Source organism: Octopus sinensis, linkage group LG8, assembly GCF_006345805.1.
Source record: "Octopus sinensis linkage group LG8, ASM634580v1, whole genome shotgun sequence".
In the NCBI taxonomy this organism is placed as follows: Eukaryota; Metazoa; Mollusca; class Cephalopoda; order Octopoda; family Octopodidae; genus Octopus; species Octopus sinensis.
The window spans coordinates 27786583-27802616 of record NC_043004.1 but is presented as its reverse complement, the minus strand read 5'-3'; the positions used below and the strand labels follow the sequence as shown (position 1 = coordinate 27802616).

At 31.5% G+C, this 16034-nt stretch overlaps 1 protein-coding gene across 1 annotated transcript in view; it reads right to left on the bottom strand.

The window, feature by feature from the left end:
• Positions 1-12773: 12773 nt before the first annotated feature.
• The window catches only part of LOC115214780 (plexin domain-containing protein 1-like), a 98818-nt gene continuing 95557 nt past the window's right edge, over positions 12774-16034 (bottom strand). Inside the window, exons 11-12 of the mRNA XM_029783811.2 lie at positions 14005-14123; positions 12774-12883 (exon numbers count right to left, since the gene is read on the bottom strand). Of these exons, the coding sequence (XP_029639671.2) occupies positions 12785-12883; positions 14005-14123 (218 nt within the window). The 3' untranslated portion in view covers positions 12774-12784. The remainder of the gene's footprint in view (positions 12884-14004; positions 14124-16034) is intronic.

Below are 16034 nucleotides of genomic sequence, written 5' to 3'. Positions count from 1 at the left end.
AACATTGTTTAAAAACTTTATTTAAAAACTACTCGTTGAAATTCAACAAAATTGCTACAGTATGATGTCAACAGTTATATGTGCGAGGTGTGTAAAAAGCGCGAGGTTTTGCGCATGTGTAAAGACACCACGGCCATTTGCATGATTTCCACGAAATTTCAGTTTTCCAAATTATTAACGAGTGGTCTGGTAATTGTGTAATTATGGATCGTAAATGACTTAATTGCTTCAGAGCAATCTGTCATTACTGCTGAACTTGCAAAAGGTAAATCAACATTAGAAATATCTCAAATAATTGGAAGATATCACCAAACGCAAAATATTTGTTACAGCTTCTATGAAGATATGTAAGAGAACCGACGAATTAAGTGTGAAGCTGTAAAGAACCCAGGTCTTACAAGTGGAGAACTTTTCAAGGGCATTGGCGAAACAGCTATGTCCAGGACTACCCGATGTTCATTATTTATATTTGACAGATATTTGTCCTCATCTTGTTTGTTGCTAACACAACACTTCGGCTGATATGCCCTCCAGCCTTCATCAGGTGTCTTGGGAAAATTTTGAACCCGGGTTATCATTCCTAAGGTATTTTTTGATGTTATTATTATTATTATTATTATTAAGTCGCTGCCTGGAATCGAACTCTGAATCTTGGGGTTAATAGCCCGTGCTCTTAACCCCTACGCCATATAGAACAGTATTACCCGATGTTGTCTTCTAAAGGCGGCGAGCTGGCAGAAACGTTAGCACACCGGGCGAAATGCGTAGCCGTATTTTGTCTGCCATTACGTTCTGAGTTCAAATTCTGCCGAGGTCGACTTTGCCTTTCATCCTTTCGGGGTCGATAAATTAAGTACCAGTTACGTACTGGGGTCGATGTAATCAACTTAATCCGTTTGTCTGTCCTTGTTTGCCCCCTCTATGTTTAGCCCCTTGTGGGTGATAAAGAAACAGATGTTGTCTTCTAAAAATGGTCGCTAAACCAGTGGCCTCCATTAAACAAAATCGTCTGAAATGGGCAGAACATATGAAGGTCGACTTCAAAATTTTTTTACGGACGAAACTCGTGCTACCCTTGATGGACCTGATGGTTGGAGTAAGGAATGAGATATAAACGAACGAGATCGTCATCAATGCTTGAAACACCAACAGGAGGAGGGGAGGCATCATGATTTGGGCAGGTATTATGGTTGTCCTTGGAAAGTGCCTGACTATGTTAAAATGACCGCAGATGTTTACATACCCTTTCTGAGGGAGCACCTTGAACCTTGCCTTCAAGACAACTGTAATATTGATGCAAGATAATGCGCCCTCGCACTCAGCGAAGAAAACTACAGAGTAGTACCATCAATTAGGCTTCTGTAGACCTCGGAAGATGAAGTGGCCTGTCTGTTTCCCCGACTTAAACCCAATAGAAAACATGTGGAGTATTCTAAAGTGACGAGTTTACGTGAATTGACGCCAATGAATTGTAGCAAGCAATAGCGAATGTTTAGCGTGGTATGACATCAAAAGAGATCCCGAAATTAGCAGGTTTCATGGACCAGCGCTTTTTCTAGCTTATTTCAAACGAAGGCACACATAGCCCTTACTAACCAGCTCACCTACCATTTTTGAATGCTATTTATATATATTTCTACTTCTTCCATGTTTATGACTGTATGTGTTAATTTCAGTATGTAATTAAACAATTAAATTGGTATTTTCTTGTTTGCACGAGTTTTAATTACACCTCGCTAATAATTTGAAACAGTGAAAGTTTACGTGAATGGCCGTAGTTTCTGTATTGTTTTACGCAACCTCACGTGTTTTATACACCACGCGCATATAACTGCTGCCACCATTTTGTGAAAGTTTCGTTAAATTCCAACGAGTAGTTTTTAAATAAAATAAAAAGATGTTACGTTGTAAATAATTTGAAACGCAGTGTAGATATCTCATACAAGCATGCATATATGTGCATGTGTGCGTATGACGAGCTTCTTCAAGTTTTCATTCACCAAGTCCGCTCACAACAAGGATTTGGTTGGCCTAAAGCTATAGAAGACACTTGCAGTGGGACCGAACACGAATGGAGTCGGGAAATTAACTACACAGCCACACTTCTATATAAGACTAAATTAAAAATTCTTTAAAATCTTATAGCAAGAACCCTAAGTCATTCGGTATAAAGAAATAGGAATACGGATCTAAATCCTTGCAAGCTGCCATTCCTTTTCTGAAATCCTCACTTCCCTCTTTCTCTTCTCAATTGAGTGCTCTTAAAATTACACATTTTCAAACGATTTTAAAATCCTTTCTACAAATGAACACAGCCGTGTGTGTACTACTGCATTTTACTATATAATGTATTGTAAATACATTACAATTATTACGATATACACCAATATGGCTTAATTATTTTGTAATTAGTATACTAATTGTATATTAGAGTCATGAGTCAGAATATTCCTTGGTTTGAGTACAGAGACAATCTGAACAAAATAAAACTGATGTTCAAGAGTTTTTGCTACTCTGCCATCAAAACTGAAGCAGCAGCAAGAATAATAATCCTTTCTATTATGGGCACAAGATCAGCAAGTTTCGTGAGAGGTGGTTTGTCAATTACATCGACCCTTGTGCTCAGCTCGAACTTATTTAATCGACTCCCAAAGAATGAATAGTAAAGTTGACCTTGGAGGAATTTGAACTCAAAACATAAAGCTAGAAGAAATGCCACTAAGCATTTTGTCTGGCGTGGGACAATTGTACCAGTTCACTACAGTTAATTATTTCTACAATAAGCACAAGGCCTGAAATGTGGGGGAAGGATCAACTGATGTGCTCAGCCTCAGTATTTGACAGATATTTTATATTCATGATCTTGAAAGGATGAAGGATGACAATGGCAGGATTTCAACAATTTTCCTTATGCTCCAACGGTTCTGCCAAATGTTTCTAATTTAGGCAGTAGGTCAGTAATTTAGTGGGAGGGAAACAATTGACTATATCAAACTGGTGCTTCACTGGAACTTTATTTTATCAGACCTGGAAAGAATAAATGCAAAGCTGATCTTAGAGAGACTTGTACTTTGAATGTCAGGTGCTGGAAGAAACACTGACACTTTTATGTGCTGATATAATAATAATAATAATAATAATAATTGTGTACAGTGCTCAGGTGCACTACAACTCATCTAAAGTGTATATATAATCAGGTGTAGTTTCGGCGGATTTCGGAAAGCATGAGGGCCTTAAAAGATGCAGTGTCATGGCAGTCAACAACTGACGCAGGCAGTTTATTCCATGCTTCAGCAACTCTGAGCGTGAAAAAATGTTTCCGAAAGTCATGGGAGCTGTATTGTTTTCTGACTTTGTAGGCATGTCCACGTGTGTTAGACACATGGAGATCAAAAAGGTGTTCAGTGTTGTTGTTGGTGAGGTGGTTGATAACTTTGTGGGTGTTTACCAAGTCCGTCGCCAAACGCCGGAGCTTCAGTGAATCCATGCCCAGGGAAACAAGGCGCTGATGATTCTGTTATTTCCTGTTCTTATTAACAACTTCAACAGGAGCTAGGGAAAGAGGCCTGTACATGGTAGTTGGATCTGTTAGAAATCACAGCCAAATTTCCTTTAATTTGAATAATAACATCTTAAAGAAAAGTGAAGACAAATAATATAGTCCTTGGTCCACTATGTTTGAAACAAGACTGGTTGTTCATGCTGTGAATGTCCACTCAATCAGAGATGACTTGGTGGGAGAGAAAGAACAATAAGAACAATAATAAAAACAATAAAAACAATGAACAAGTTAGAAAAGGTACAAAAGTTTATTCATAACAAAGCCATGAACAACGTAATTGTCCAGTGATAACTGATCACAGGCTTGTAACAAAATATTGAATCTCTAGATTAAACTACTTCATGTAAGAAAGACACCATCAAATTAAGAGGCCATCTTCTTCATACATGAGTGTTTGTGTGTGTGGCGGCGGTGGGTTTTTTTTTTCTCTCTTGTTAACTTCAGACAACTTGCATACAATCAATAGGTCAGATTATATAGACCTATATTAGAGATGGCAGGAGCTATATAAGTGTGTGTGTGTGTGTGTGTACGTGTGTGTATGTGTGTGTGTTGTGTGTGTATGTGGGTTGGTGAATTTTAAAAAGGAACCATTCAGAGTTTACAGCCCAAGCTCCATTAATCAAAATTACGGCTGATTTTAGTTCAGTTTCTTTATTAATTTTTACAATTTTGTTTAAATGTGAGAGAAACAAAAAACATAACAAAAACTTAAAAAGATAAAAGAAAATTGAAAAACAATTGTGATTAATTAAATAATTATGGAAATATAATTAATCAATCAATAAGGAGACTTCAAATTACGTTGTCAAAAAAAAAACAAAAAAAAAAGTTTAAAAAAATCAAAACAAAGTAAAAGATCAAAACAATGAAACCAATAAAATGCCAACCAGAGAATTAAAACAGCAAGGTTTTAGAAATATTTTATAAAGAATATAGATGGAAGGGTTCATGGGCTGAATAAATTTGTGCGCGAGGCGGCCAGGAGTGAGGGGTGGGGCACATCAAAGCAAGCAGGTAAAAATAAAAATAAACCAACAGAAACAAACCACAGCAGTCTTTGGAAGAAGAAAAATAAGTGTTAGAAGACTATATAAAGCTAAGACATGTCTAACCCATCACACAACCATTAAATCAGACGCTCAAACAGCTCACTCTGCTAAGGATACAAAATTGTACAAAAATAACTCTCGTTTACTAAAAAAATGTACATTTGTTTAGGACAGATTTACCAATATATATATATATACATACACATATATATATATATATATATCAATATATACATATATATATATATTTATACACACACACATATATATATATATATATACATGTATATATATATATATATGTGTATATATATATATACACATACACTCAAAGCCAGTTTGTAACAGCCTGAGTCATGTGTAAAAGGGGTGAGGGAGATGAATACACAAATATTCAGTCCTTTGGAATGGTCCAAGTAAGAATTTATCCAAGAGATTTGCATTAAAAATACTGACCGTACAGAGATTCATTTCCAGTCAATAAAATTGTATATTTATAAATATGTGTGTATGAATGTGCATGAAAGAGAGAGAGGGAGGGGAAAAATGTATATTTATAAATATGTGTGTATGTATGTATGTATGTGCATGAAAGAGAGAGGGAGGGAGAGATAGAGAATGTGTGTGTGTGTGTGTGAGTGAGTGCATGTGTGTGACTGAAAAATACATTTTTCATCTTTTTTTTTTTTTACTCTTTTACTTAGTTAAAAGAAATAGCAGTATGAAAGTATTCCTTGATATCATTTCATCACTACATGGTAGAAATTTTGTTACAGAGCATAATATTTCAAGACAGAAAAATGTTGCTATATATATATATTCTTTGTGAATCCAATTTCAATGTTTGTTGGGATACAAAAAGCAAAATGAAAAAACAAAACATAGGAGGGTGGCAAAAATACTTGTCAGTTTTCTTTTTTGACAAAGGATATTGAAACAGTCAATATGCTCTCTTCGGCACTCATTTTCTTTTAGTTATAGTTTCGAGGAAAACATTCTATTTACATGAAAAATTAAATCTGGATAATTCATTTTTTAGTGACTGAACCCAGCATTTTACCAAACATAGTGTGAGGGGATAAAAAAAAAAAAAACGGGGAAAAAGTAAAAATAAACAAAGAGGAATGAAAATTGATTGGTTCTATCCAGAATTACATTGGTCAAAGAAACCAGGAGGATGTTACTTGCTGCACAACAATATAAGAATTCCAGAATAAAAAGGATTACTCAAAAATGTATGATTAAGTAAGAGAAGATTGAATTAATAATTAAGATGTTAAGTAAGATAACTTAAACTAAAGACAGCCAATCAAATTATCAAATTAATTATAAAGAAAATACAATTTCCAAATTTTATCACAGTAAATTTTTTAGTCATTTGTGAAAAAAATAGAACAAAAATAAAATCAAAATGCAAACTTCAACAAATAAAGAATAACAAAATTGAAATTAAATAAAAAAGACTGACTAATCCAAAGCCATCAGATTCCTCACATGAATAACAAATGGTAAATATAGGTGGGAGGCAATACAAGAAGCTATGATAGCTGATGGCTGTATGGTAGAATCTTGTCTATCTACTGATATTATACCTATTTTAATTAACTGAAGAAAACATACTTTAGCAGTATATATATATATATATATAATATATATATATATATATATATATGAAATACAGGGAAGTAACCAATTTTCCCTAAAAAGCACACTATAGATTGGATTCACCAATTTTAATCCACTGATTAAAACTACAGTTAAAACATTAATAAATACACACACGCACACACACACATATATATATATATGTATATATATATATATATATAAAATGCACAGTGAAATAACCAATTTTCCTTTAAGCACACTTGGGTATTCCTTTGCTGATTAATTGATATTTGAAAATTGAAAAATAAACTCCTAGACTGTTTCTTTGAACTCAGAATTGTGTAAAATAGATAACATCAAAATATTCATTTAAAAATTTTTCAAATATTACAAATCATTTATCAAATTTCTTTTCTTTTTTTTTAATTGGTGCTATCTATTTCAGCACAAGGATATTCAAAATGTAGGGAGGGGGATATATATAGTAATAATATTGGATTGTATACTAATAATGTGAGTGATACATAAAGTTATATATTAGTTAATTTCAAGAACAAAAGTTTTCTTCATAAATAGATATTCCATGATAGAAACCAATAAATATAATAGTCAATATGAGAATGCAGAAATTAAGCTAAATAACTGCTCTTGTTGCCATAATAATTAAGATGCTATAAGAATTAATGAACAAAAGATTCTAACTCAGCAAAAAAAAAAAAAAAATTGCATTTTTTTTCTTTTTTCTTGTTTTTGTTATCCAAAATAGATTCTATATCTATACAAATTTTTACAAATAATTCTTAGATTGTTGCAGAGAAAGCAAGGAATATTCTTATATAGATACTGCATTATTGGAATGTCACTGATGTAGTGAAAGGAATAATAATAATGAGTTTATTGTATACAGTGCTCACATGCACTACAATAGCAGAAAATATGTAAAATTATTAAAAGAGGGAGCAAAGAAAGAATGACAGAAACAGTTTTACCCTCCAAAGGAAAAAAAATTACTTTTATAATGGGAACCTATAGAAAAATGGTAGATGATATGTAGGTATAATAAATGTTAGACTTTAAATTAAAATGAAAGAATCTGATAGAAATTAAGAATCAAAACATGATACATATGCTGGACAATCATAATGGCACACCTGTTGAGTTCGATGTTAATTTCAATCTCTGTTACGAATATATTACAGCAAGATTATCTAAGTTTGATAAAAGCACTCACTTATTAAAGACAACATCATTGCTCATCCAATTTTTGGGGATTGTTTCTATGGCACTTTTTATAATCTCAGAAACTATCCACAATTCAACTCAACTCATCAATGGGACAAACCAGTTTTCAGTGTTGGAGACTATCATATAGATACTACCATTACAAAACACTGAGGCAGTCTTTGATAGCAAAGAAAATAAGGAATATGAATGCTATATTTAAAACAAAAAAAAATTGCTAAATAAATATTTGCCAATCAAAAAAGACAACAGATGAAAATTTATGGTATTTTAAAGTGTACTAAAATAATTCCCCAGTATAAATTTCAAAGATAGTGATCATCAAAATTAAAGAATTACATTTAAATTTTGAAGGAAAATGACCAAGGTACAGTGAGAAGGGATGGATTTTAATCATATCCTGCTACCAATTTCCTAACTGCTATGAAATAGACAGACTGAATAATATTTAAGCTAGCAATATAATAGAAGCATTAGTAAAAAGTAGCAGAAAGGTTAAAAGATAAATACTAAACTAAGATGGTTCAAAGAAGATATTGTTGCATTTAGTGTGTAAACATTCAGACAGAGAAATGAACAGATGAAAAAGAAATAGTAAAAGACAGCTTCCATATGTCACATTCATATCTTTCTCTTGAGAGTCTGTCTATTGTGTTCTCTGTCCATATGCCCAAGGAAGACAGACACAAAATATTTACAAGACAAACATAATTACCTTGAATATGTCAAGTTTGTGACTCTCTCTACACACATACTATATATATATTAATAGTAATGGTAAGACAACAAAAGAATGAATGAGACCTTGATATTATGTAAATAGAGGAATTTAACTGTAATATATGTGACAATTATTTGGTTGCCATAATAAGACTCTGGACCATTAAACGGTCATTTTCATAGCAATTTTTGATTGCCTCAATAACTGATGAGATGCCGGACCAATTTTCCACCCCAAAATCCGAAACTCGGAGTCTTATTATGGCAACCGAATAACTGTCACATATTATATGCACGTGTGTGTGTGTGTATATATATATATATATATATCTATACACACATGTATAAATCTCTCTTTCTCTCTCTCTCTCTCTATATATATATATATAGAGAGAGAGAGAGAGACATGCACACACACAATATATATATAAGTGTGTGTGTGTGTGTATATATATATATATAAATATATACACATACACACATATATATATACATACAATGAGCTTCTTTTGGTTTCCATCAATCAAGTCTACTCACAAGACTTTAGTCAGCCCAGAGCTATAACTGAAGACATTGCCCAAGGTGTAACCAGTGAGAATGAACTCAAGAGCACTATTTGGGAAGCAATCTTCTTATAATACAGGCATGCCTGCATCAATATAGACATATCTGTTTAACTCTGTGTGTGTGTGTGAGTGTAGTAACATTACTGGATAGCTCATATTCAAAATGAAATGAGATTTCCTAACAATAAAGGAGAAACTCTAAAATACATTTTCATTTCAGCGAACATTTACATCTCATCTCTATTAAAAGTTTATCATTAATTATGTATCATAGTTTTCTCAAAGTTTACAAATACATACGTTTTTGCATCAAAAAAATCCTAAAGAAGGGAAGATCAACATTGTTTTTAATTCTAAAATATAATTAAATTATTTGTTTTCTTAGCTTTAGTAAACAGAAACCTAATGCTTGCAATGCCAAACACACTGAAAACAAAAGAAATACAAAGCTTATTAGAAAAACAAAATATAAATGAAGATTAGACTGCAGCTAAGAGTTCTAATGTTGGTTTTAAATAGTAAACAAATATTAAGTAGAGAATTATTGAAGAAGAAAACAGTTTAAATGGATGTTTCATGGTTTAGGTTTAGAATTTTTGTGCCATTTAATAAAACCAGATATTTTTATAACTACGAAACATTGATGAAATTTTTGCTATATCTCAATGTAATGTTGAAAAAAGAAAACCTTGCAAATTATGAAGCAAAAACAAAAAGATCCCTGTCATCATTCAATAAGACATCAAATTGAAATGCAATAATGCAAATAAAAAAAGAAACATATTGCAGTGTTAAAAAGAAGAAAATCCAAGGCAAATATTACATAATTAGTGAGTAACTAACAAGGAAATGATTAATTATACAACAAAAACTGAAAATATCAATGAGTCATAACAAAGTGAGTGATATTTTAAGTTTGGAAACCAAATAAAAGACTTGTATGATAATGCTAGAGTCCACATTAGCAATTATAACAGATTCAACCTCCACCAAAACATAATTATACAGAAAGCAATCCCAGAATAACTGAAAATAAAATAAAATATCAAGTAGAAAAAAAAGCATAAAACAGATTTTTATTTTATTTTTCTTTCTTATCTTATGTTTTTTCACTTTTTTTTTGTTTGTTTGTAATATATCACCAGGATATTGGATGAGTTGGACAATATGAATTATCACTATAACTTTATAGATTCTGATTAGCAAATTAAAAATAAGAACAAAACAACAATATTAAAAAAAATATTTCATTACTTAACATGAAAACTAACTACATAACAATTTAATTCAGAAAGCTCAGAAACAAAAAAGAAATTAAAATAAAATTTTTTACAAATAAAAGAAACAAAATCATTAACAAGAAAAATAATCCAAATTTAACAAAGCAATCAAAACTTCTTTTCACTAACAAAACACAACATGCATATGCAAACAAGTATGTGTGTGTGTGTGCATACACACAAATATATAGGTAAGCACACACAGACATATACATACTTCTATTCGATATCAATACTGCTTCCATCACAAATATTTTTACACACACACACACAGACATATATATATATATATATATATATATATAAACATATATGTACATATATATATATACATATATAGATACACATAGATACATATATATATATACACATAGATACATATATATATAATATATATATATATATACATAGATACATATATATATACATAGATACATATATATACATATATATATATATAGATACATATATATACATACATATATATATAGATACATATATATACATACATATATATATAGATACATATATATACATACATATATATATAGATACATATATATATAGATACATATATATACATATACATATATATATGTATATATTATACATATATGTATATACGTACATACACAAACATATAAGTATATATATATACATACACATATACATACACACTCACACATATATATATATACAAACATATATATATATATACAAATACATACATATGTATATATACATATGCACATATACATACATATATATGTACGCATATAAATACATATATATATATATATATACGTATGTGTGTATTTATATGTATACACATATACATATATATGCATGCATACATATATATATATATGCATACATACATATATATATATATGCATACATACATATATATGCATACATACATATATTTACACATACATACAAACATTTATACATACATACATACAAACATTATACATACATACAAACACACACACATTATATATATATATATATATATATATTATATATATATATACATACATATATATACATTCTTTTTGTAGTTTCAGCACAAAGCCGTAACCATGCTGGGGCAATATATATTATACACATACATACATATATACATACAAAAATATATATACATATACATACATATACACACACACACACACATATATATGTAGGTGCAGCTATAGCTGTGTGGTAAGTAGGTTGCTTACCAACCACATGTTTCCTGGTTCATTCCCACTGTGTGGCACCTCTGGCAAGTGTCTTGTACTTTAGCCTCGGGCTGACCAAATCCTTTGGAGTGGATATGGTAGACAGAAACTGAAAGAAGCCAGTCGTATATATGTATATATGCATATGCATGTGTGTGTGTATGCTTGTGTGTCTGTGTTTTTCCCCACAACATCACTTGACAACTGATGCTGGTGTGTTTAAGTCCCTGTAACTTAGTGGTTCGGCAGAAGAGACTGATAGAATAAGCACTAGGCTTACAACGAATAAGTCCTGGGGCCGATTTGTTCGACTAAAGTCGGTGCCCCAGCATGGCTGCAGTCAAATTACTGAAACAAGTAAATGGGTAAAAAAGTATGTGTATATATATATATATATACACACATGTGTTTATACCTATATATATATCACATATATATATACATATACATAAATACATGTATATATATACATACATAAATACATGTATATATATGCATACATAGATATATAAATACATATATATATATACATAAATACATATATATACATACATATATAAATATATAAATACATATATATACATATATAGATATATAAATACATATATATATACATATGTATACACACACAGATATATACATACACACACCTGCTTTCATCTTTTATTTTTTTTGTAAATTCTCACTGTATTTACACATATACATACATATATATGTATATATATATATACATATACATATGTACATACATACATATGTATATATATATATATTGGAGTAAATGCACTAAGCATCGTTTACATATAATCACAATATGTTTGTCCCATATTTCAACTACTAAAGCCAAATATACAGCAGTTACTGCAGAGAAAAAATTCTCTCACGGTGAAAACATCCCGTTCATTCAGTGTTGCCCACTCTCAGGAGTCTATGACATTAATGCTCCCAGTTTGATCAACAAGGATCAACAAACTTGAAACATCGAAGACTCTTACTCCAAAGAGAGGGTGACACTGAAGAAACGGAGAGTTTTCACACCTTTTCATTGTAAGGTAACTGCAGTGTATTTACCTTTAACAGTTGAAATACTTGACAAACATATTTCAACTAACCTAAATTGTGATATATATATATATATATATATATATACATACACACACACACACACACACACATACATATATAGTAAATGTCTGCACAAAACTTCTTTATATTTTGTTACACAGGTTTATTTTTATTGCGAGACTAAACCTATGTTAGTCAGATATATGTTGCATGATTTCTGTGTAGAAATATATTTATAACCACACTGTATTGGTCTGTTGTTTCATACATACAAATACATACACACACTCACACACATACAAACATATATATATATATATATATATATATATTTATTTGTATGTATACTCCCATACATATATAAGATGATTACATAAAGAAAACCCCCCCAAAATAAATCTGGAAAAAACAAATAAAGAAACACGGTCTTGATTGTAAGCTGCAACCATTTTTTTCTTCGAAAATATTAAGCATTGCTTTCTATCCTGTATTTGTCTCCAGCTGGTGTACTCTGTTTCCAAAATTTCATGTTAGCCATTTTAGCCTTCACTTGACTTGGTCGGTTCTGTAAATAAGTCAAAATTGTTTTGAAACATTTAATAATGCTTGAGCAGGTCAGACAGACAGAAAAATAGTAAAAATTAACATCTTAATAGTGAAGAATATTTATATCTTTTCAAGAGTGGCATGAGTAGGAAAGTTGCCTATTAACAACTCCCATTTGTGGCTCATGTTTAGAAGACTGAAATACCTAAAGGGTTAAATAGTTCACTTCAAAAGTAGACAGGATTTTGTGAAGTTATTTTCACAAATCTTTGTGAGATTAATCAGATTAATCATACTGTTTCTGTGTAACTTTGAAATCAGCACCCAAATTGAGATTTGTCACAGATATTGCATACTTGCACAGCTAGAATAATAACGATACACAGTTACAATAAATGTAATCAAATAATAATGTTGGTAGTGTTAACAAGTTATATTAAACTATATATTTTGGTATTAAAAGAAATGACAATATATTTAGTCATATATAGAGCTGTTTAGCTGCATGTCAGCCTTCACAGGTCACATCTAAGATCCAAATATTTTCACTAAGAACTATCCAGTTTTATATTTACATAAAATGTAACTCGGAGTATATTATCTGATGTATCCACAATCAACATAGAATACAAGATGAAGAGGGTTGGCTTTTATTTATAGATCATATGACACTAAAAGCCCAAAATTTGCCCTAATGTAAGTGGTATAAGGTGCACAGTGAAGTACTTAATTCACAGTGTTGTAGGTAGTGTGAAGAGTAGTACTTAGTGTATAGTGTAGTAGCTGGTGTGTAGTATCACAGGCAGTGTGATGTTGTAGGTGTGCAATGTAACACCTAGCATGCAGTGTAGTAGTTGGTGTACAGCATATGTGATGTACAATGTAGATGATGTCCAGCGTTTTGGTACTTGGACAGTGTAGTAGCTGGTGGACAGTCTAGGTGGTGTGCAATGGTTTGCATGGTGTACAGAGGGATAAGGTGATACTGGCAGCCTTGTTAGTGTTGTGATATGATGTTGAAGTCTACAGCAATACTGTAACACTCTAAATGATGTTATATCTATTTTACAAGTACTTCGTTATATAATCATTAGTATCACTTCGATGCCTACAAAAAGAAAAATGCAAAGCAAAACCTACCTCCATTAGCCACATTCCAAGCTGCGATGTTGGGTGACTGTAACCATAGTAACACCAAGCTCCCAAAGCAATACACAAAATTAAAACTATAACAACAGCAATAATTGCTGCTACTGGAACTAGAATAAAAGAAAAGAAAAAGGAAAATAATTAATTCTAGAATGAAATGCATAATAAAAGATCAGCTAATTAATTGTGTTTGTGTGTGTGTGCATGGTACATGTACACATGCTTGTGTATATATGCAAATATAAATATACATACACATACAACATATGCAGACATATATGTAATACATAGAATAAACACCAACATGTTAATATATACTTATTAACACGCATAACATGTACATACATACTAACATGCACAAACACATAACTTTCCCATAACTTAACACACATAACTTATTGAGGCAGATTTTCTAAAGCCAGTTTCTCTTCTTGTTACCAGCCTTCACCTATTTCCAAATAAGGTAATATTTCTCATGACCAGACACATTTTCAGAGAAGACTGAGAATGAAGGACACATCTTGCATGTTAGTCACATTCATTTAAATGATGGCAAGGCAAGGAGTCAGTAACACACTCATAAAATTATATATATATAATTATTTGAGGGAATATTAATCCAAACTTACAGGGAAAAAAATTCAATTTAGAAATACTAAATCAAATTTCACAAAATATAATACATATATATAAAAAAAATTTGAAAAAAACCACCTTTTATCAATTCAAAATGAACAATTAAATTACACCATCCAGAAAATTACATATAACAGAAATATTAAAATTAAAATAACAATAAAATACCAATGATTAAGTAAATTGCAAAAAAATAATAAAAACGTATAGAATTGGTAGAATAACGACACATATTTCATGGCTATATATAAGAAATGATTATAGCAAAAAAATTAATAGTAGTAGTAAAATCACTTCAATATAAATATAGCCACTTATCAAGTTAAAAATAAACTAGAATAATAAAATAATTAATCAATATATATATATATATATTTTAGTCAGCCCAGAGCTATAATTGGAGGCTCTTGCCCAAGGTGCCACTAATGAGACTGAACCAGAGAACATGCAATTGGGAAGCAATCTTCGTATAACTCAGGTATGCCTGTATCCATATTGAAATAAATATAGTGACTTTGGACTTGAAGCTAGAAAGATGCTGAGACTCAAACCAAATATAGAAGAGGAGGCTATGGAAACTCTAGGATCCTTCATATGGGTTTAGAGATGTCCTTAAGAAGCCCTTGATGAGGAGGTAGATATAGAGACATACAAAGGGGACAGCAGGAAGTTCTTGTGGGACAATCTAATGAGGGCAACAGACCAAATCTGTGGTTGGAGTAAAGCTTCCACCAGACCAAGGGTGGCATAGTGGTGGAACAGTGAGGTCGACAGAGGTATAAAAGAGAAGAGATGGGCTTGGAAAGGACTGGAAGAGTTGGGGTAGGAAAGAACCATATCAGATAGCTAAAAGTAGAAAAGAAGAAGTTTGCCAATGTCTTACAGTGTGAAGATCAGTGACTTAAAGTGTTCTGGCTCGCCAGACAGTGTATTAGAGAGCATCAAGATATTGTGGGAGAGAAGTGTGAATAGACATGATGATAGGCTTGCACTTAGTGATCATGAAAACAAAGAGATGTGGAAGGACTACTATGAAAGACTATCAAATGCAGAGTGTGATTGGGAAAAAGGGTGTCTTCCTCATGTGGACCCAACGGAAGGACCAGCTATCCTAGTTGACAGCAGCATGATAGATAAGGCAATTAAAGATATGAAGATAGGGAGGGCTCCTGGTTCATCAGGAGTCACCTGAATAGTTAATCATGGTGAAGCAGCATCATAGTTAGCTACAAGGTTAAGGGAGACACCTGAAATGGAAGTAATCATAGAGGCATCAAATTGCTGGACCAGGTGATGAAAGTTGCAGAGAGAGCTATAGTGCAATTAATTAGGAACAGAATTTAACTAGATGAAATGCACATCACATATACTATTTTTTTAGTCAG